Genomic DNA, 23,180 nt, shown 5'->3' on the forward strand with positions numbered 1-23,180 from the left:
ACCTTTACACACCATTAGGTACCTCATCCTACACGATATCCACGTTTTGCGCTGATTTGTATTTTATCTACACAATTGTACGATACATCCATCTTACATCTAACGTACCGATGTATATGCTTAAAGAGTTTGCCTGCCTTCCTCGAACCAAATACGAATCTTTCCCTATCTCAGCCCGCCTTCGCAGCGAGCCACTGCTTACAATGCTAAATTCCATTACTTTTGTGTCCTGCAATGACGAACACCGTCGACGCCGTCGCCGTCGCCCGCTCGGTGCAGCTCATTCTCCGTCCTCTTTGTCCTTCCGGTGGGATTTTTTCTTATCGCGACTGTGTCGCTCTCGCTGCTCCCGCTCCCTGCTCCGGTCGGACCGTCTCGATTTGGATCGTTCGCGGCTGCGGGATCGCTCACGGTGGCTGCAGAAAGCGAAAGCGTTAAATTAGTTTTCCAAACAAACAACATGAAGCGGCTCCTTTTACACCTACCTGCTGCGTTCCTTGTGACGATCCGGTTTGGCGGAACGTTTGTCTTTGTCGTCGCGCGATGAGGACGATGAGGAACCGGCCGTCTGCGGTGGTCCAGGCGGAACCACTGCAACGGGCCCAAGAATTGGATCCACCACCATCTCTTCCTTTGGCGCGACGAGCCCAGACTCTCGTTCGGATCGATGATCGCCCGCCCTTTCACGTTCCTTTCGCTCACGATCCCGGTCACGGTCCCGGTCGTGCTCACGCTCCCGATCCCGTCCACGATCCCGTTCCCGATCTCTGCGCGGCGGTTCTCGATCACGGTCGCGTTCGCGCGGATCGCCACGCTTGCGATCGTTGGGATTGCGCATGTCACCACCGCGTGGTCCTCCCGGACCCATGCCGGGCGGGTGCAGCCGGCCACCGCCACCTTGACCCATACCCGGACCACCGCCCATGCCCTGCTGCATCTGCTGAGGCGGGGGCATTACCATCCGCTCGCCGCCACCTCCACCACCACCACCGCCGCCGCCTCCGCCACCCATCATGTCCATGTGCTGTTGCTGGCCACCCATGCCACCCATGTTCGGGTGCATCATCGGCGGCAAGGGTGTGAGCGTTTTAATGCCGGACGGTTGCCAATTGCCATTGTCGTTGCCCCACTGCGATTCCTGCATCGGATCGTAGTAGTCCCCGTAATCCGGTTCCTGGTGGTAAAAGTCCGGCGGTCCGCCACCGAACCCAGGCGGCCCACCACCCATCGGTGGATCGTACTTGTTTCCAACCACCGTCCGGCTGTACTCCCGCCGATCGGCCGTCATCACCTGAATGACGTTCTCCTTCGGCTGGCTCGACATGCCCATACCGTCGTCGCGCTGTCTTCTGTCGCCCCGGTCGCCACCGCCACCCATTGGGCCGCCACCGCCCATCGGTCCGCCGGGCCCGCCACCGATCACCTCGATCGGGCCGTTCATCTTGCGCGGGCCTCCCATCGGGCCACCGCCCATCGGACCGCCCGACCGTCGCATGTCCCGCATCATGCCCATGGGCGGTGCCGCCTGTGGGTTGTTTATCGTGAGTCCCGCCATGCCGACGCCGCTCTCGTGCTGTCGCATGCGCTTCTGCCGCTCGCAGTACGATCGCCACGTTTCCTCGTTGAAGCCGTAGTTGAAGTAGTCCGTAATGTCGGCACCCGGCTTGCGCCACGGCTTCTCGTCCAGCGAATCGATGCTGAACTCGTGCGCCGGCACACCATTGATCATGCCCACGCTCTCAAACTCTTCCATGCTAAACTTCCCTGCCGGTTGCTTCGTTTTGTCCGTCACACCGGCCGCATTGGCAGCCTGCTGGTTGGGCATGATCGGGCCGCGCTGTTTAATGATGTTGTAGCTCGGACCCGACTTGATGTCTCCAATCACCACGTTAATGTCGTCATCCTCGTCACTGTCGATATCGCTTTCCATGTCGCTCAAGCCGCCCTTGTCCTTCGCGCCCTCGTCCGCCTTATCCTTTCCATCGGCCGTATCCGCTTTGCTCTTCTCTCCCGCCTTCTCGCCATCGCCAGCTATCTCACCGTCTTCACCCTTTTCCGCTTCCTCGCGCTTCGACGCTCTTTCTTCCTCCCGCAGCGCACTTTCCGTTCGATCGTCATCCATCAGGTGCGAATCGTCCTGTCCCTCGTCCAGTTCCGCCCCGTCCGGCTGACGCAGATCGCTCGAATCCATCGCATTGTCGTCGCACTGCTGCTCCCGCGTCGAGTGTCCATTCGCGCCGTCCGGTGCTCCACTGCCGAGATCGTTTGAACCGCGCCGTTTGCCATCCGCATCGAGGCCGCCGGCGTCTCCGGTTGCGGTTTGCGAGTCTTCCTGTTCGTCCCACAGCGCGTTGTTGTTTTTGCCGCTCACAGCCGGATCAGCGTCGGCAGTTGCGGCCGAGTCGCTCGCCAGCCCATCCTGCCCCGAATTGCCGTACAACCAGCTGTCCTCGTTCCCTTCGTCCGCCATGGTTGCGCGCGGGTGCGGCCAGGTGGCAGAAAGTAGCAGAAAAAGCAAATAAATTCAACAAAATTCGCGACACACTCTTTTCGCGGCGTTGCTGGAATCGGTGTTTTTCTCGTTTTGTTTGACAATCACGCTGACAGCTATGACAGTATCTGGCACACGGTGGGCGCTTCTGCGGGCATCGAACGTTTAAGAAACTAATTTGAAAAGAAATAAACGAAAGAAACGTAATATTCGAAGCAATAAATAGTTTTTGGCATTTTTATAGTTTTAATTTACTTAACTAAATCGAATAATTGGTTCAATTTCTAAATACAATGACCGACCATTGTGTTGGTGTGATTTGATAACTATGCGATTCAAAATGACAGTTATTAGTTGTTAGACGGACAATGGCCCGCGATGGGAGAGTTAACGAGAACGGTTGTAAAATTGAATATAATTTGATTTGTAGTCTAGGTAATGCAACTCATCTAGCTATAGCTTATTATTCAGCTGTTATTGTATGATTCTTCTCTTCTGCAATGTTTTAGGAACATTAAATCGATAATAGCAAGTAGTGAATAGATCTTAAATACTATTCCCATTTCTTTATCATGGAAATCGCCCCACTTTGCATACTGCACTTCTCCTCCCAATAAAACCCCAATAATATTCACTCTTATGAAAAAAACCCCATTGTCCGGCGTCCAATCCTAAGCTCACACTGTATCCCCGATTGTTTGCATGCTCTCGTGCATTTGTTGCAGCTTAAGTCGATTAAGCGTGTATTATGTTGCTTTTGTGGTGCCGTTTTTCTCCCCTGAGAACCAATGCGTACATCTTCATTTTGCCTTTCATCTTCGTTGGCGTGATTGGTGCCCATATCTGAACGATTTCCATTGCACCGGAAGCTTACACAATAAAACGTACACAGCCCGCTTTTTATCGTTTCTTTCATTCAATTTTCCCTGCATAGAGAAAAACACACACACACTGACAGCGAGCGATTCAGTTTCCGTTTTCTTTATTATTTTCTTGCAAATGTTGGCTGTATCAACATATCATCTTCCGTACAGTAGCGAGAGGCCCAACCTACACGATCTACTAACTATTGCACACTACCCCACCGCACTTGTGGAGCTGTAGCATTGATGCTTTACCGAAGGGCCCGACGGGACGGGAGGTGGTTGTGATGATGAGATAACCTTACAACTAGCTTAATACTGTCACTACTGACAAGCGAATTCGAAAGCTTTTCGGGTAAATGGGAAAGTTTGGAGAAAGACGAAACAAATCATTGCGAAAAAGGAAGGCAAGCAGGTAAAGATACAACTATGTGAGAGATGTTGCTTGGAAATACAAAAAAAAAAACGATAAGCCTTGAAAGGGACACTAAAGTGTTGGTGATCTAAACCTAACGGCCGAGATGCAAGATCGAAAGATCGAGTTTGGAGAATTTAGTGCTGGTACTAGTATAGCTTACACATTGCACACTTAATGCTACTACTTCACTAATTTGGTTCGCTAACATTGCAGCTATGCAGCTTTCTGCCCCTAACCTGCACTCTAACCTCGGTTGCTGCTAACCACATTCTATTGTATTTGGTATACATCCCTGGAATCAGTCGAACGAATGCGCACGACCCGAAAAACGACACAGATACACTCACACAAAAATCATAATATCCGATCCAAAACGGAACCAAAACACTACAGGAGCTGTGGCGATCTTTTTACACCGCACCCTTCCCAAAACCTATTCTCTCCATCGCTCACACCAACTCTGTGAGGAGGACGATCACTTAACAGCTACAACGACGACGACACAACAGTGGAAATACAATAGTCACATCAGAATCGACGACTACCACTAACGACTAACATAGCTCCTCTCTCTCTCTCTCTCTCTCTCTCTCGCTTTCACTCTATACGCTACCCAAAAATATACAGATCAAATTGTGGCATATGAGTTTGGCAATGGGACAACAGCTGATCCCATCACGATCGTGTCGCGTGCGGCAGTATCACTATCCTCGGCCGTAGCAATATATCCTCTCTCGTGTCCTCCTTGATTTGCACAGACAACTCATTCCCACACACTACATCCTTTTACACACTACACACACACAGCGCCATTCATTCCGGCTGACGAGAGAGGACACAATCCGTTGCTCCGATGGATCCCCACCTTCACAACAGAAGTAGGCGGTGGTGGTGGTGGCGGCTGACGACGAGAGCTGACGACTTGACGACACGCGCTTACTGCTACTATAGGTTCTAGCATTCCTAAGGTAACATGTTGGTAGGCTGCGGGTTGGGACTTAAACTGCGCCGAATTTCCGTCTGCTTGCCGACGAGAATGTCTCGGATCTGGGCGACCGGTTTGGTAAGGTACACCGGCACGTGGTCGTCGCGCCGCTGGAACAGACATTCGCCCTCGAACTGGATGAGGTCGTGCTTGCGGGCGCGCAGCAACAGTCCGACCAGCTTGTCGTTAATGTGTGTGTAAATCTGAGGGAGAAGGAGGAGGAGGAAGAGGAGGAGGAAAAAAGAAACAAAACGAGCATTGGAATTGGAGGTCAACAAAACACACGACACGTTGGACGGAACGACAAGATACGTACATTAAACAGTTCGCCGAAGTAGATCATCTTGATGTCGGGGTTCTTCTTCGACACGGGCTTGCCGTCAACGTCGATCACCTGGCAGAGTTCGAGCATTTCCTGGTACACCTGGATGTTGGCCTTCTTGCCTCGGTACTCAGTTAAGCTGCCCGCCTTGGGTCTGGTGGAGGAAAATGGAAATGGTTCGGATTTCAAATTAACGGCTTTAATGATCGACTAAGATACTAAGATGACAAAGACAAGTTGTTTAGTGGTGCGATCGCTTACATACTACGGTTAATATACATTTTTATTGAGCTTTTTCGATTGGGGTTTTTGTATGTATGTGCATTGGATTACACACACTCGGTTACATATTTGTATCACGATAGGCGTTAGAGCAGTTGCACACCCGGAAGAGACAGGGAGATCGCCCGGGAACAGGGAAGTACATGAAGCTAATAACAGGCCGCGCTCCTCCTTTAGTGACTAGTTTAGCAGTTCTCGTGCGAATGAAAGAAATGCGACTGTATGATGGGTGCCACTTGATCATTAGATCATGCGCATCCGTGTTCGATACGATACGAAAACTCCGTCCACCTCCAGCAAGTTGCTGCTGCTACTGCTGTTGCTGTACACCTTCCCTCCGAGAATCAGCGAAGCGTTAAATGCGCATAACAAAACCGAAGGCATTCGTGTTTATTGTCCGATCGCGAAGGAAGAAGGAAGGCGGTGCGAGCGCGATCGCCACTCACAAGCACACAGAAGGAAGACATACAATGTGTAATTGCCTTTATGCAAATAGAAGGACGCGTTAGGCTCTTTTCTCACAAAGGTTACATCACGCCACGATCGGGAGATCGGGCTCGAAGCTAAAAACAAACACGAAAGAAAAACTCGGACAGGCGTGTAACTACTTTACAGGGAGGTCCACCGAATCGATGGACCGGCGAAAACTTGATGCACTGGTGTGTACCACTTTCACCCCGCACGGAACTCCAAACATTGGGCGTAAGGTTAGCATAGTTGATTAGTGGCCTGAGACTGACTGAGGGGGTGTGTGCGTGTTTGCCACGGTAAAAATCGATGTCGAGGTTGATGGTCGAACGGTAGCGCTAGCTCTCGCCCACTCTCGTCCTTGCCATTCGCTTTACTTACTTGCCATACTCCTCCTTGCTGATCTGTAGCCTGGCCATGCCGCGTGACGCCTGTGCATCGGAGAACGGATTGGAGAGTTGCGATTCCCGGTGGCTCTGGGCAGTCTGGTTAAATAGGGCCACCTTCGACGACAGTGGAGAGTCCTGGAAAGGTACAAAAGCGAGAAGATAGATATTAGTGGACGTTGTTAGCAACACTGCGGTTAGACATGCAGATAGGAACGAGCGTGTTAGTACAGCAACGATCGGGCGAACGGGAACCGATGCAGTGGCGCATCGGATGGTCATCCACTTGGGTGAACAGATTCTGCAGGGACTGGGCGTCGGTTTCGCTGATGTCGCTACGCTTCAGCTCGTAACAAGCGACCAGACGGCGCACGTTCGGGCCACGCACCACTTCCGGCTCGGGCTCACGCTGCTGGCGACGATCGAGTGACAGCTGGTACTGCTGCTTCTGCTGCTGATGCCGTCGCCGGCACGATCGCTGACGACGGAGCTCATCCTCACGCAGCATACGCCCTCGGATGTGGTCCTCCTCGAGCAGCAGACGACGCTCGAGACGACGCAATCTTGCCTCACGGCCCAACTCCTCTTCCAGCTCTTCCAGCTCTTCCGTGCCGGTGCTCAGGTCCTCTTCTGCAGGCCGTTGCGTACGACGACGCTGTTGGGTACGGGTTCGCTGGGTACGCTGACGACGGCGTGCTGGTGCCTGCTCCTCTTCCGGAGCGGGATCTTCCTCCTCTTCTGGTTCTTCCTGCTCTGGTGGATTGTTACGACGGCGGGCTGCCGGTTGCTGGCGTCTTGGAGGCTGTGGTGCCTGCGGACGCGCTCGCCGTGGCGGCTGCTGCTGTTCTTCCTCCTCCTCCTCGCCATTGTCCTCCTCTTCGGGCTCTTCTTGAGGTTGTGGTTGGCGTTGCGCACGACGTGGCTGTGCACGCTGACGTGGCTGCTGAGCACGCTGTGGGGTCCGAGCAGGGCGTGGTGCTGGCGCCGGTTCTGGCTCCTCCTCCTCCTCCTCTTCCTCCTCCGGCTCCACTTCCTGCTGAGGTTGAGCGCGTCTGGGACGGCGTGCCGGGGCCTGACGTCGTACCGTGGTGGTCCGTGCACGTGGTCGCTGTCTTGGCTGTGGTGCCGGTTGCTCCTCTTCCTCCTCTGCCGGTTCCTCTTCCTCCTCCGGTTCTGGCTGTGCCGGGCGTCTGGGCCGTTGCGCGGCCGGTCTGCGTAGAGAGCGGCGCGAGGCAGGACGCGTTCTCGGCAGCACTTCTTCCAGCTCCAGCTCTTCCTCCTCCTCCTCCAGCTCCACGTCGCTCAGGAACCGGCGGCTTGCGATGCTTCCGGCCCGGCTGCGCCGCCGTTCCCGTTCCTCCAGCCGCAACAGCCGGCGCTGCGTCAGCTCCAGCCCCGTGTCGAGACAGATGCAGCAGCTACGCTGACACTTTTGACAGTTGGAATGCTCGGGAGCACCGCGGAACACGCGCGATACAATGCCACCCATCTTGCCAGGAGAATTTGCCCACACTGAACGTTGCGCGCTTCTCAGGTCTAAGTAGAAACTCAACGGCTGTGCTTTGCGTTTTAAAGGGCTTTTTTGTTATTGCAATAACTTCTTCAACGTGGAGGGCCACAATCGGAAGAAGAGAACTCTGTACCGCTCGACTGATCGGAGCGCCGTACACTGATGGTTCTAGGGCCGGTGCGGGCGGTTTTTATTGATCGGTTTTCCGTTTCGGGGTCAGTCGAACGGATGGGGCTGCAAATATTTGCCGCAATGGTCAAACCGCCGAGGCAACCGGAAGTGGGGCATTGCTAAGGGGCAAAAAGCCTGCGTGCAGGCACGTTTCGCTTGACCCGTAGAGCTGTGGTGCAGCCTCATCATCACGATCGCTTTTTGATCGAAAACTCCAACGTGTGCTCTAAATTTCCACAAGCACAAGAATGAATACGAAGCTGGATTGAGACTGTTTTACGCAATCAAATGGAGGGTGTCATCTTGCGGGTGAAAGTGAACGCAAGACTCCTCTCGAATATAATGCTCGATTTATTATGCCACTAAGCAGGCATGGCATCTTCATAGTGACAAACGCTTTGTTTTGAAGCCATGGGAACCGATCGGCGTGTTTCTCATAAACCCATGATCACTAGTAGGCTATGACGACACTCCGGTGTACGCCCAGTGACAGTGAGTGCTGATATCATCCTATCCTACAGCGTAACACATCGAAAGTGATCTACTTGGTGGCGTTTCACTCTCAGCAGATTGCCTTTTTTTGCAGCATTCACACATATCACAACCGTTTGATGTGTGGCGCCGGCAGCAACAAAAAAAGGGCACAATTTCCCAGACAGCCATGAGTGTTGATGAGTGTAATGTGTTCTCTAATGCGCCATAGGGCCCCGCTGTTTTACAATTTTTCGTTTTCCATCCCCTCTGGTATCGTACCTTTACCCACAGCCGCGTGTGGAAAGTGTGGAAAGAAAAATCATCTCTTGCTGCGATCGCCTACGATCGCATTGCTACACCGCAGAAGGGGGGGCATCATTTTGATGATTGAGGGCCTCACGTGAGTTGAACTTTCGATTTCGTTTTCGTGCACACAGAAGGGTGCCTATACGAGCTGCTGCGTTGATATGAAAGTGGGAGCCGATAAAGTAGAAGCCTATGGGAAACAAAACAACTAACCACACAGGAGCATGTTGTGTTGGGCGATGGGCTTAACGATAGAATGAATAGCAATGTGCCAGCAGCAAGAATAAGACTTAATTTGGAGATATGTTCCCACAGACACACATGGGCAGGCCCAATCGTTAGGCTTCTTCGCATTCAACGGCAGACCACACGCGCGTGTATGTGTTGCTCTACCCGGTGAGTGTTATTTCGTGCCCATTCATCATGATCATCACTCACCATGATGGCTGCAGCACTCAAGCACTCGTAGCGGAATCCAATTGAGATGACTGTATGTTATGGCCAGAGCTTTACGGTACCTCGGCGCCTTTAGAGAACTTCAAGCCTGGAAAGCGGCAAAGTACCGCACCGAACGGCCCTTCCCATCACTTTCGATTGTGGGTCATTTGGGCTCCCATGGGAGGCTGCCCGGCTGGCCGTACCGGAGTGGCCCCTCATTGAAGCTTAATGATTCGATTAGCACATACCAAATAAGAAAAGATGATCGATGCACACACACACACACATACACGTGGTGTCTCGTTCGCTTTCACCCCACTACACCCAGCGATGATGATCGCTCCAAACTGAAAAACCCGTGCCGTGAACAGATGGGTGCCACGGCCTTTGTAGAAAGCACCGGTGCCCCCTTCCCCTTCTGCTGCCAGTAGGAGAGTTTATTGTATTGCCTTTCCCGCTGTTCCTTAATTAATCTAATCAACCCTGCCGCCGTGGCCGCTGACTGTTTGCAAATTTTGCCTTTCGCTTTCGCGGAGAACGCAAGACACAAACCCCTGCAAGACCTGGCAAGGGGGGGCAGGCGGAAAGTCAAATGTTGCAACTTGCAAGCAACGGGAGGAGTTGTGTTTTTTGCTTTGCTTTTCAGTGGATTTTCTTTTGTTACGGCGTCAAGGGAGAGAAATTTCATCCGAAACCATCATCCTTCTCCGGTCCGGAGTGTGATAAATTATCGCACAGTCTTGATTGTTAGATGGTGCCTTTTTTCTCTCCGTCGATATCTTATCAGCTTGCGGCCCAATCCAAAGAGCGCTCACACAAAAACCGGAAACCGGTCTGCCACTGCAGCGGGGGGCACTTTGCACCTTAATTGGACATAACGCCTCGGAGTGCGGTGTTGTTGGTGGATTGAGCTGACCTGAAGTGCCACTCGACGGCAAATGGCAAACACATGTCCGCGGCAACAAAGCTGCAGCTGCAGGTGGTTTTCGATCGCGTGACTCGAACTCGAATTCTAAGGCGAGGATGTTTGCTGTTTGCTGCCAAAGTACACGAGCCAAGGCTTGTTTGCTGGCCTGCTAAACCGTAAGCGGGAGGCTCATACAAAGGAAACACAAAACGTTGTAGCAGCTGTGAGTTAAAAGCCGTTGTGTTCTAGAATAGTTGAACAGTTTGCTGCACTTGTGTGCACAACAAACTGAGTAGGAAAATGGCAGGGAATTTGCCTGGAACGTGTGTTTGGAAATTAGCACGCACACCACAACCTACTGCCGCGCGGATGCGCCTAATTGACCGCGGGTGCCGCCACAAACTTTCACCCGTCTTTTTTTGTTTGTTTGGTTTGCTCGCTGGCACACAAAATGACAGCCAATTTTCACCAGAAAGAAAAGGCTTGCTGGCTGGCGGCTTGGTCAACCCCAAAAATGGCAGCAACAAGGCACAAGTCTCGCAAAACGTTTTTCATTTGTTAAAATAAACACGGAAGTGATCACCCTTTTTAACGGCGCTTGGCGGTAATTGTGAGAGATGGGGACCGTCTCAACACTGGCTCGCAACATTGCATCTGTTTCATTAAGGGTGTTGGGCCTCTGTTTTTTTTATCTTCCACACATCCACGATAAGTGACAGCAAAAAAAGCACAGCGTCCAAAAAAATAGAAAACTCTTTTCCGTTCGCTTTCACGTCAACGTCGCGCGGCAGTTTTTTGTTGCTGCGTGTTTTGGTTCGAACTGGGAAGTTTGTTTGTTTGATGATAAATGAACATTAATATTGATAATGTACCGAAAAAAAAACGTTGGTTCAAAAGAAAGCAAGCGCCCTCGCCGCTGCCTCTGCGTTACGAAAACAAGAGTGAGTGTGCTGACTGCTGACTTTGCCTGAGGGCTTTTAATGTAAAAAAGAGGAAATTGTAAGAAGAAGCTAAGAAAAAAAGGGGAAGTATCAGAGCATTCAATTACGTTACGTATGCAATGCTGATTATACGTATTTTTATGTATTTTTTTTTGCTCCCTCAAAAGAGCTCCTACAGAGAGAGAGCAACAGCTTCAACGATCACTACGCTTCATTGCTCGATCTTGCACCCCTTGTAGCGCCGTACTAAAGCAACGCAACGCAACAAAACCAAATTAAAGCCACCCGAAAAGCACTAAAACGACATCGAGCTGCAATCAACAACAACAGTCAGCCAGCCAGCCAGCGCATAATGCGGAAATGGGTGGTGCATTATGTTATCAGCGTTGTTGCTGCTGCTTCCGTCAATCAAAGCCCACCCCCTCTGTCTGATGATTGGTACCCTCGCGATCGATGAGCGAGAAAGCTCCCGCTTTTAGTACACACACACACATGCGCGCGCGGTCAGTTGTGTCCATTATGCAAGCAGCTCTTGTCCCCACTCTCTCTCCCTCTCTCTCTACACGCACTGATTATAGACGCATAATAAGGCCTGTTTTCCCTTCCCTGCACATTAACTTGAACAGTCCTGCTAAATATTGACGATCGAGTTTTTGTTTCAACCATGTTTGCTTAACCTTTTTGACCCTTTTTTGTGAGGGGAGTTTTCGAAACCGCGCGTCTAACCATGTTGACTCCAAACCATGTCCTTGACATTCCGACCGCCACACCGTCACATACGCCACACGCAAGGAAAATTAATTATGCTTTTGCATGTTTAGAAACAACATCTCGTCGAAGTATGTTGACCATTTCCTTCTTGCTTTCGGGGCTGTGGTCCGTCGTCTATAAATAAACAGGTCCCTCCTCCCCAATGGTACATCATCCGGGGGGGTTTTTTTCATTGCCAACGGTCGTACACGGTCAGTGTTTTTCTTTTCCTTTTTTTTTGTTTTCTCTATCTAAGACACATTTTCGAGTCCCGTTCTTATGTAACACAAAGAAAAACCTTTCACGAAAAACAGGAAAAATCAATCATTCGCGTCCAGCAGTAACACGGCGTCCTCGCGCGCTCGCGCTCGTCTGTCATGCGCTGGTCCCTTGAACTTGTAGCCCCCATTCGCCACGGAGCAGTTCTAATTAATGGTGCAAGATAAATCTGTCCACACACACACACACCGGTGCAGGGCCAAAACATCCTTCCCGAAAACGATCGCAATTCGGAAAAGTTCAAGTACAAGTTCGAAGCCCTTGCTTGGTTTGGGTTGGTTTTGCGCCACAGAGAGCAGTGCACCGCCACCACGATGTGCACGGTTGTGTGATGTTCTGTGTGAATGTGTACCGGCACTGCTAAGGCATGGGGTAAAAATAGCAATCGTATTCGAACCTTATTCATAACCTCAATGGAATGCGCGATCGTATGCCAAAATCTGCGCCCGAGAGTCGTCGTCGTGAGATCCCTCCCTTTTACCACAGTAGCGGATTGATTTCTTCTTCTTCTGCACGAGATTTCCCAATCCGAGCGTAAACTTGATCGAGAATCGACCGCCCCTGCACGGTGACGTACGGTGGCGAAAATCAATCATTTAACCCTCCCCGACTCCTCGACTTGTACAGTGCACGTGGCGTCAAAGATCGCGACGATCGCGATGACGCCAAACGACCACCTGTCGCCATCTACATCTTCCCCCCACCCCAAGAAACCGGCGCGATATCAAATATCTCCCATTCCCATATGAAGTCAGACGCGAGGCGCCCTCCGTCCCTGCGTCTAGCCGGAGATTGTGAAATGAGGCGGAAATTCGGTGACTTGCACGCGCGTTTGAAGACAAAGAAAAAAAGAAACTAAACACACACACACACGCGCGCGCGAACCGTCGTCACCTAGCAACCGACACGCGGAAAAACGTGAAAACTTTGAGATGCCACACTTTTATCACGAGCCACGGCCACGGGAATGAGGTTTATTTCTGGCGCATTCCAACAGCGCACAGCTCTCCCTCGCATGCGTGTCTTGCGTCCCCCGGCCCGCAGGAAAACGATTCGATTCGCAGAATTTGGGAAGATGTTTTAATTCGAGTCTCTGGTCTGGCGCGCGCGCTTCAGCTGATGCCCGCCGATGGGTGGGTTGATTGTGGGAAACCTTTTACTTTTTGTTTTCCTTTTACTGGCTTAGAATCTTTTTGAGGAGCGTTTTTTTAACACGCACGTTAATTGGCCATTCCAATTGAGTGAACATCAGCCGAAAGGGCGATGGGGAAGAGAAGAAAGGTAGTAACAGCACACACACACCCTAAAGACCGTTGCTGATGCTGGCCAGCACAACACCAGCCACACTTACGGGCGTTTCGGACAGCCGGATAGTGACGGAACTTCTTCTTCTAGTGGTAGCCATTTGTTGAACGATCGGAAGATTGATAGGGCACGCGTATTGCACGGAAGAAAAAGGGGAAACTTGCAGCACACCCCAAAACAACCACTCGTAGCGTCTGTTTAAGGTACCGGCGGGGTTAACACTGAAATACCATCGAACCCTACGCCGCCCTTATTCGATATGCTCGATCGGTGCTTCGATGATCTCCGAACGATCTGCTGCATCGGCATACGAATATTGTGCGCGCTTGTGTGCGGTGTGAGGGATCAATGATCGCGCTTCACGATCACGATCGTGCCCAGAAGGGCACCAGAATCCGACGTGCGGACATCCTGGTGCACAGCCAACGACAGCAGCGAAAAGGTCACAGTGCAGCGCAACGACCAAACCAAAACGATGACGGCTGGATTCCATCATCTAGCTCTCTCTCTCTCCCGTGAAGGTCACCCTAGGGGAGATGTCTCAGGTGCCCGCTGTGTGTCTATATTTGTTTACTCCCGAGAGCAGCAGCAGCAGATATGACATTGTAAATAATTTGCAAATTGGGCAAAAGCACCCTCCAAAAGCAAATGAAAATAGCTCCCTTTCGCCTGTCTGCCAATCTTTCACTGTCAGGGGAGAGAGCTGTTCAATCCGTCACACCGCACGGTGACTGACAGAGTGACTCCTTCTTCGAACGTGGTAGGAAACGTCAATCGCTGCGAGCGTCAGCAGTTCTTGGGTTTGGCGCTTTTGCAGGCACAGCCGGAACGGTTGCTAATCTTAGGTAAGTAATACTGCACTCGCCAGCCACCAGCTTTCCACACTTTCCAGGTGGGAATGTAACTCCCCCCCCCCCCCCCTCAACTGGCTAATATGGGTCATCGTCACGCTCGAGCACCACACACACACTCACCGTCGGGCGTCGTGTGTCGGCAACTCCAAAGTACGTAGATGGTGTCGAAGATCATATAGATATATACATTTCAACCCTCCAAAAGCCAAAGATGGCAGCAAAGAAAAGCGAGCGTAAAAATAGTTTGCTGCAGGTGCTATTGTGTGTAATGCACCACCCATTACCGAACGACCTATTTCATGGTTTATGGTGTGTCTTTTTTATACCTCCTGTGGGGTGTGGGGTGTTAAATGATGGTGAACGCGTGGTGGCATCGCACCTCACCTGGCAGATGAGAGGTAGATGAGTCAATCTGTGAGGGTCTTTCTTAATAAACAATGTCTCTGATCGTACGGTGAGCTGGACACAGTGTGTGATGTGTAAGTTGAGTCACTCGCGAACGGACAATCTTCATAAGACACTGTAATTGAACTCTCCGCCAAAAGGGAAGCCACAAGCCACCCAGTAGGCATCTAAGCAGATATTAATACACTGAAAGGTTAGTTCCCAAAGACTCACTCCCCCGACAAAATCGCATGATTGCGTAATGATCAATAGCTGTGGGGCAGCAGTCCGGTTGCAGTTGGATAGAAACGAGGTTATAGTGCTTGCGCCTGCGCTAATAAACACACCCAAACACAATTTACTCATTACCCAGGTTCAATAAAGCTTCTCTCCTCTACCTATTGAGGCCTAATTATTGCCAATCTATCTCGCAGGCTTCCGTTGGCTTCCGTTGGCTTCGGCATCGGCGGGTTTTTGGGCAGTCGTAATTAGCAGGCCCGCTTTGAAGCCATAAAGAGCTGCAGGGAGGATGTGCTCTGACCTACTGGTTGGCTTCAAAGATCGAGAGACTGAGAGAGGGATAGAGATAGAGCCAAAAGCCGTGCCAGTTCCATGCGCCAATCATCTGCACCCAAAATACTTTGTGCCGCACGGATATTGAGGAATGTGGTACGGGTGGTTTGTGTGTTTTTTTCACTCCGAGCTCCACACCTAACCTTGCCCGCAATGTCCGAAAGTACACTTTATCTATCGTGGAGTAGACAGTGGAGGGGGGAAAAACAAAACACTCATCGACAGGAAGCACTGCACAGTGAGGTGGCGCGCGCGCGGTGTGAACTAATGAGCTGGAGAAAGAATTTCGACCGGCAATGTGTCGGCGTCTCCTCGTCTTTTGCTGCAAAAAGAAACAAGCCGGTACGGCCAGTACTACCCCCTTTCCTCGTCGTCTACGATCTGATTTCACCGACTGTTTACCAAACAATTTGAAGCTGACCAAACATACAAACACACACACAGCCACAGAGAGAGTCATTAATTGGCCGCAAATTGTTAACCCCGATTTGCGCACTCGAGTAAAGGGAAATTATGCACCCAGCCAGCGTGGCGGCGAGTTTTGGCAGGCGAGAAAACCATCATGGACCCTGAATACTCCCCGGATGGTCGCCGGCTTGGCCGGTTAGCAACACTTGCACTTTGAGACACACACACACTTTTGCTACTTACCACGATCAATCGAAGTGCGCCAAGCTCGTGTGCTACGTCCGTCATCTTGTGGATTCGATCGAGTAAGGCACCTTCTTCCTGCTGCTGCTGCTGCTGCTGATCCTGTGCTTCCTGGCAGGCGTTTTGTTCACGCACCAACTCACCACACACAACACTGCTGGTGTCACTGCTGGCGATTCCTTCGCCACTGGGCGGCACTGTACGTTCGTCGTCTGGTGGAGCAGTGGAACTGCCCTCGCTACAACTACTACGGCGCGGTTCGCTGACGGATGCCAAGTCGACCACCTTGGATGACTACCGGCGATGGAAAAAAGTGTTTTTGCACGATCTTTCTCTCTCTCTCTCTCTCTCGGCACAGCGGTTGACTACAGTTCGCACACGCTTTATGGTGCCCGGAAGTGCTTTCAATCTAAAACCGACTCACACACACGCGCGCGCGTTGCGATAAAGGGTACGCGGCGAGATGCAATCGTTCGCAAGTGTTTATATGTCCTTTTGGGTGTTTTATGTCTCGTTCAAGTGCACGAACGAACCTCCCGTCTGTGTTCACCGTTATGGGCTTATATCGAGTGTGACCTCTCAAAACACTAGCCGGTCAGGTGTGTGTTTGTTGCGCGTTTGGACACGTGCACGACCACAGCAGATTGTACCGCCACTTCCTACTCACACGCGGTCGCGACTGTAACCCTTCGCTTGGCAGACACGACACGAACCCAAGTCGAGGAAGTGTCGAGTTGAATTGTCTGGTACGAGAGCGTCTGTAGACACACTTTCCGCGGACACTAAAACAGCTCGCTGGTCAACCGTAACCGATGGTAAACGTAATGATCAAGGCACGGGCTGCGATCATGCGACTCCACACGCCTTCGAACGATGACTGATGGTGAACGAGCTGGACGCACTTTTCACCTGAGCTCGCTCTCTCTCGCTTTTGTGGTACTTTGGGGCTCGCTTTATCCAGTGACTCCCCTTCCTTTTGTTTGCGGGTGATCTCTCTCTCTTTCTCTCTCTCCGCCTTTTACTGTGGGTGCCTCTGGGAAAGCCTTTCTCAAAATTTGATGGGCCTCTCGTGCTGCTGCTGCTGCCACTGTCGCTCCAATCAATCTCAATCTGATGTGATCGCCGATGATCGCTAGAGGACAACTAACAAGCACTCAGTACCGCGCTGGGAAAACCCACTGGGGACACTGTTCGGTCCGTCTGGTCTGGTCTGGTCTGCACTGCACGACCGATGCTGGCGAACTTCTGCCCGACGGACAATGTTGGCCAGCTGCTAGCTTTTCCGCCCGTTGGAGAGGAGTGCGCAAACGCGTGGTGCGCTTGCGCGAGCGCGAAATTCCCAACAACAACGGCAACCCAAAACCCTCCTCCTACCGACCATTTCTTTCCGCAACAACGCACTCCCACCCCACTGGTTGCTTTCTCCTCCACCTCAACATTGTGTTGGGCGAGTATTTTGTCTCTCTCTCGCGCACCGTCGAGCATTTCTCACGAAACTATGCGCCGCCGCTCCGTCACTCTGTTGCGCCGCTTTTCCGTTGCTCTTTGCTCAACCTAATCGCCACCATCGCCGCCGCGGAGAGAGAGCGCGCAATTTCTTCCACTCCTTACTGCCCCGTCTTCCTCTAACGCTGCTCTCTCCAACGCTAAAGCATGTTTTCATTCACCTCAAGAGGCATTTGTTGTTTTTTTGTACGTTCCACACTCTCGCACGCCATTTCCCACACCACCGGCCTGTTGAAATGCTTCTTGCTCAAGATTTGCTTTTCTGTTTTTATTCCTCTTTTTCAACACCGCACCACACACACACACCCTGGGGCATATCTGTAGCCACGGCAGCGGCATACTCGATTTACTCATCAGCCGCAACCGCCGAACGCCAAACGCTGCCCATGTTGGGTTGCGTTGGTAGAGCGCGTTGTTTGGGCGCGCGATTTTCAACTCGCTGCGATTGAGCCATTCTTGACTGTTGACTGGCGCAAAATGGCACTCCCCGCATTGTGATGGTCAGCCATGCACAAAGCTATGCTTTCATGCAACATATTTATTTGTTAGTAATTTATCGTATTAAAATAATTTAAAATAAACAACATATTTGTCGCAATTTCAACGACCGTTTCATCTGCTTCACACACGCCGTACGATCGGTTATGTGCAAAATGTGCCACCGTTCGCGACATTTATGCACAATTAATGGTTAAATTTATGGTCGCTGGTAATGTTACACTTTCTGCGCTAAAAATATTATCACTATGTCGCTGTGAAACCGTGTTCTATATTTGATGTGCTTTTATTATGCAATTAATGTTTCTTCCCAACCCAACACTTCCGCCGCTTCTCGGCCTATTCGGCTGATTAGCCGAGATGTTTCCCTCCGTCAGTGTGTCACATGAAGTATTTAAAACTTCCATCTTTTTCGGTTACATTTTTGCCACCCTCCTCCTCCTCTTCCTCCTCATCCTCCACCCCATTAAACGAGCGAGAGCGCGCACGGATCGTTTGTAAACAATTTCGCGTGCGTACCGGGCGCTGCTGCCGGTGGCGTCCGGCTGCTGGCGAGAACTGCGCAAACAGTGCGCAAACGTTTGTGCGCGCAATCTATTACGGTATGGCATTTCACGCACATCGGGGAACATGAATGTTGATTGAATGGATCAAAAGCAAAAGGCAGAAGAAACAGGAAAGAAGCCCAACCAAAGCAAAGCTTGAAACAACATACAAAAGCCGCAAACGCCGCGAATGGCGTCAAACGGGAAAAAGGTGCATCCCCCCTCCCCTTCAATGGTTGAATTTTCTTTGGATAAATTGATGTAAGTGTAGATCACACTTTGCCGTAGTAGGAAAGGAACTTTGCGGGCATTTCGGCGATCGCTGTACGTTGTTGTCTGTGGTGTTACTACCTTCTTCTACTGTACAAGAATACACACACTAGGGAGAGAGAGAAGGCAAGAGAGAGAGAATGAGAGATGTACCGTTCTCGTGCCGTGGAATGTCGACGGATTACATAAAGCTGAACGGCTGCCATCGCGAACGGGTGCGGCAGCGAGAACGTCGCCACGTACCACGATCGATGAGCCGATGAGGAATGTGAAACAGAGGCACATTGGTGACTACATCCACACGAGCCAGTGGGGAGGGAGGAAAGGAGACGATGGGACAGAAACACCGCCTAGTGGTAGAATAGTTTCCTTCCTCGGGACACCTCTACACTTCCCTACCCTACCCCAAACCCCAGGGATGGTTGATTGGTGGTGACATTGAACGTTGAACCAAGCGCGTTGGGATAGGATGATGATGCCCATTAGCGCGAGATTGGCAAAGGAAGGTCACATTTTTCCGCCAGTTTCCTTGCTCCTTGTATCGGCGAGTAAATGGTTAGAAGCAGTAGGAATGCTATGTGCCAGGGGGGGCAAGAGGACAACTCTCAACTCTCATAAATCTGTTTTACGATTATTTTGCTTCATTTTGAGTTTCATCATTTTATTGCTCAATGTTCCTGCCACTTGGTGTGGGTTCCTTTCGTCTTGTTCCTTGTTTCTTTCTTTATCGCCTTTACGAAGCGAGAGGTGAATGAATAAAAAAAGTGTCTTTAATGGACAATAAGTCAAATTTGAAAGCTGTAAGCTGTGTTGGAAGTGGACACAAGCACACTGTACGGTGTTGTCGCTGTTATGATGGGTTTAGTTGTTATTTTTATGAGGTTACCATACCCGTTTTCCGCCTGTTTGTTGCCCGTTGCTTACAATAGTTTCCGAAGGGGGCAGTGATTTTAGAATTACATAAAATGCCAATGACACTTTCGATCATACACGATCTTCTGGCTCGTCAAAACGATCTTGCGCTCATCGTGCTTGGTGATTAGCTCAATTTAGCCCAGGGCGTCCTTTTTCGGTAAAGTGATCGCTCCGCAGTAAGCAAATGCACCTGTGAACCTCCGTTACAGTTGCGAAAACCGTTGTCTAAGGTTCTTCAAGCGATCTCTTTGGTTAATAATAGCGTCGGTCAAAGCACAAAGTATCGAAACGGTTCGTTTAGTTTGCCGCTTTGCCCCTTTGCCGCCTGTCTGGTCGGGATGTAACATTTTGTAATCATACTAAATGGGACGCGACCGCGGTACACTGCTTTTGATGTCGAGCTTGCATATAACCTAATGTAACTTAACGTGCATTATGAACGATACGTTTTTTGCCCATTCGACACACCACGCGAGCGAGAGGCAGCTTTATCAACGTGTTTCAATGAATTGGAATTTAAAAATATCTTTCCACACGTGTTCCTACTCCGGCCCTTACCATCGGGGAGAGTCCATATTTCACCATATCATGGGTTTCTGCCCATAGTAAATTGTGCCGAAAAACCATGCGGCCGAGCTGGAATGCGATCTCGCTCGCGGAATGGAACGAAAGCGATTAACATATTTGTTGCGTTCCGTTCGTTGACCGAAGATGTTTTACAGCGAAAGAAGAGGAGAAGACGACAAGAAGAGAAAGAAAAAAAGGTCACAGATGTTAGCTCGTATCTCATTTTGTTTGCGATTTCTAGTTAGAGTTTCAAAACTGCATGGAGACGCCTGGTATTTGGTAAAACCACGTGGCGCCGATAATGCCAAAAGGAGGATGCGGGATGCTTTGTTTTTTATTTAAATAACAAAACTCATCATAAACATGAGAATATATGTATACATGCTCGCAACAAACCGGCCAGTGCGCAAACAATTTTAATTACGCAGCACACGCAAAAACCCCATGTTGGTGCTGTCTTTGTGTTTTGTCCATTTTCCAAAACAAAAAACCTCACTCCCGGATGTTGACCGTGACCAAAGACGGTGCTCATTAAAAATCGTGTAAATAAATCAAACACCGCACGATAATGGTCACCGATTCATCCGGCCCCCGTCCTCCCGAAAACTCTCGCATGCGTTTCCATCCCCGCCATGTGCCGCACAGTAGTACAGTGTGTCCTTGGAAACGTTCGCTGAATGTCCGCCCTGTTCTAGGACTGGTTGCGAATAAGTTTTTCGCAAACGGAGGATAGCCCCCAAACCCCATCATCATCTTCATCATCATCATCATCATCATCCACATCCTCGTCATCCGTCAGCGGATGAGCAACATCTAACATCTGTTCTGGGGTTTTGTCTGCACTGTTTGTGGTGTGTGCGAGACGGAAAATGCACGATCCTCCCCTTTGGCAGCACCATCACCATCGTCGCACGATCGTCTTGTTGTGGTGCAGCCGCTATGACAAGTGAGGCAAAAAATTAGAAAACCACCGAAACCGAACGGTTAACGGTTGTAAAAATTCCCCCAACCAATCCACCCTGGGTTCGGACGGGGAATTGGGGGATGGCCATTTCATTACGGTTTGAATTCATTGCCAAGGTTTTGACTTTTCCGGCTCTGTGTCTGTGAGTGTGTTTCTATAGCAGCATCTTCGTGTCAATCTTACGACACACTGTGGCGGACAGAGGTTGAACATTATTTACGTTCATTCTGTGTGCAGAAGAGTGAGCGAGCGAGTGCGCCTGTCGACTATTGTCTCACTTACAGCTAGCATTTCCCGATGCCGGATATGAACATGGGCAGCATACACACACAGTACATCCTTCGATCGAAATGCCGTCCAAACACCCGCCCAACAACGCAGTAAAAGTTCCAATTTTAATGGCTGAGGTTAAATAAATCATCCAGAGCTCAACCACGGTCACGATCGCGCGCTGGGCAAGGTAAGCGCTGCTGTGTTGGCAGCTATCAGTGCAACCGAAAGAGACTCCGGTAGTGAAGGAATGTTTACCATCACCCGCCAGCAGCAGCAGCAGCAGCAGCGAACCCGGATGCTCTGTCCCTCTCAAAAGCGATTCGGGTGAGTGTGCTTCACTGTGAGCCGGGGACGAGAATGGGGTTTTTTTCTTCTTCTTTTTGTTGGTTCCGCTACACTAACACACACACGGGCTAGTACGTGCCATCAAGCAGCATTAACCATGAACTCGGCTCGTGATTTTTCGTGCATCGCAAACGTAAACAACATCATCAGCTCGTTCGTTCGCTCGTTCGCTCTCTTTGCTTGAATTGCGATGAGATACATTTCCCGCGCAGAAGAGTGCTTACGGGGAAGCAGGCTGGTTGAATGAAATGTTTCAATTATCTCGCTTTTTACACGAAATTCCCTTCTTTTCTCACATTCTGTTAGGTCAAAAAAGCAACATTTGCAAGCTTTTTATTGACTTTTTATATCAAAAATCATCATGGAAACTGGTACCGGCTGCTGCAGCATCACATTCTACAAACTGTTCAATTCGCATTCCACAGCAAAAGATCATGAATGAATCTATGGTCCCCCTTCTCCGCACACGTGTAATGGTTTCTGTATGTAAAGATGCCCCTGTCTGTTGCCGATGCCATTCAGGGTTCGCATCGCATTGGCACCGGATTTTGGCATCGAACTGACCGAGTGGCCCACCCCGAAACGGGTTAGATGAGGGAGCGTTTCCCTCCCCCTCGTCCCCTCCCTCTGTGCTCTTTTGATTCACAATCCCACACCACAATCATCACGATCACGTCGCCCGAAACGGTCCCCGCGGGATCCCGCGGGTTGGGATGATGTGTTTACAGCCGCAAGACGGGATGATCGTACGTGCGCTGAAGTGTACACACGCTGATGAGTTTGGGTGAAAATTGCATGTAGCTTGATGTTTTGGCTGCTGAAATGTTGAATTTACAGCATCAGCAGCAGCAGCAGCAGCAGATCGAGCCGGAAATGTCGTTTGCTATTAGCGACGGTTTGATTTTAGCTGCAAGTGAGTAGCGTTGCTTCCGCGAATCCGCGCCATCTTCTTTCCGTTGCTAATTGGAAACAATGTCGTCTGTTTTAAAAACGGAATGGAGACGTTCCGTGTCAAAAATGCACCGCGCAGTAAATTTATTCTACCGAAACGTTAACCGTGTGTGGACATGCGTGGGGTGTGACAAGACAGTGTGTCCTTGATCATTCCCGCATTTTCCCGCTAATACAGCGCTTTAAAATCATAAATTGTTACTCACGCCGCAGATGATAATTACAATGTTGTTATTCACCCTCGCAGCAGCAGCAGCAGCAGCAGCCAAGCGATGCTGCCAAAACGATCAACTAAGAACGCGACAAGCCCGGATCATCATCATCATCATCCAAGCCAAGCCAAGGTTGCGCCAACCCGCCGGAAAGCGGATTTTACTTTAAGAACCCTCGGCTTCTGCCCGACCATCACCATCATCCGGCACTTGTCTCTGGCACAGAACTGCCCGAGCCGGATGTGAAACCGCATTTGCAAACCGGGAAGCGAAAGTACACACGTGGGGGCCCCGATAGGCGATTTATTATTGTGTCAGGTCAGAGGGATTTGGGTTTCGGAAGGGAAATAAGCAACAGTCCCCAGTGCCGGTGGAA

The 23,180-nt window shown here is 50.6% G+C and overlaps 2 protein-coding genes across 5 annotated transcripts; both read right to left on the bottom strand.

Annotated features, from left to right (window-relative positions):
* Positions 1 to 40: 40 nt before the first annotated feature.
* Positions 41 to 2,659, bottom strand: LOC1281662 (pre-mRNA 3'-end-processing factor FIP1). Its single transcript, XM_321608.6, has 2 exons — positions 486 to 2,659; positions 41 to 416 (listed from the first exon to the last, which is right to left on the bottom strand). The coding sequence occupies exons 1-2, from the start codon at positions 2,468 to 2,470 to the stop codon at positions 281 to 283; spliced, it is 2,121 nt and encodes a 706-aa protein (XP_321608.6). The 5' UTR covers positions 2,471 to 2,659; the 3' UTR covers positions 41 to 280.
* A 797-nt stretch (positions 2,660 to 3,456) lies between these two features.
* On the bottom strand, positions 3,457 to 17,097 carry LOC1281661 (actin-binding Rho-activating protein). 4 transcript variants are annotated; one of them, XM_551305.5, is made up of 4 exons: positions 15,759 to 17,097; positions 6,211 to 6,353; positions 5,074 to 5,233; positions 3,457 to 4,960 (listed from the first exon to the last, which is right to left on the bottom strand). In XM_551305.5, exons 1-4 carry the CDS (start codon positions 15,801 to 15,803, stop codon positions 4,736 to 4,738), a joined length of 573 nt encoding a protein of 190 aa, XP_551305.4. In that variant the 5' UTR covers positions 15,804 to 17,097; the 3' UTR covers positions 3,457 to 4,735. The 4 variants fall into 4 exon arrangements, with proteins under 4 accessions (XP_551305.4, XP_061497929.1, XP_061497930.1 ...); XM_061641945.1 differs by lacking the exon at positions 15,759 to 17,097 and adding an exon at positions 13,343 to 14,119; XM_061641946.1 differs by lacking the exon at positions 15,759 to 17,097 and adding an exon at positions 6,447 to 7,568.
* Between the last annotated feature and the right edge of the window lie 6,083 nt (positions 17,098 to 23,180).

The sequence above is a fragment of the Anopheles gambiae genome, chromosome 2 (genome assembly GCF_943734735.2).
Source record: "Anopheles gambiae chromosome 2, idAnoGambNW_F1_1, whole genome shotgun sequence".
NCBI classification, from domain to species: Eukaryota; Metazoa; Arthropoda; class Insecta; order Diptera; family Culicidae; genus Anopheles; species Anopheles gambiae.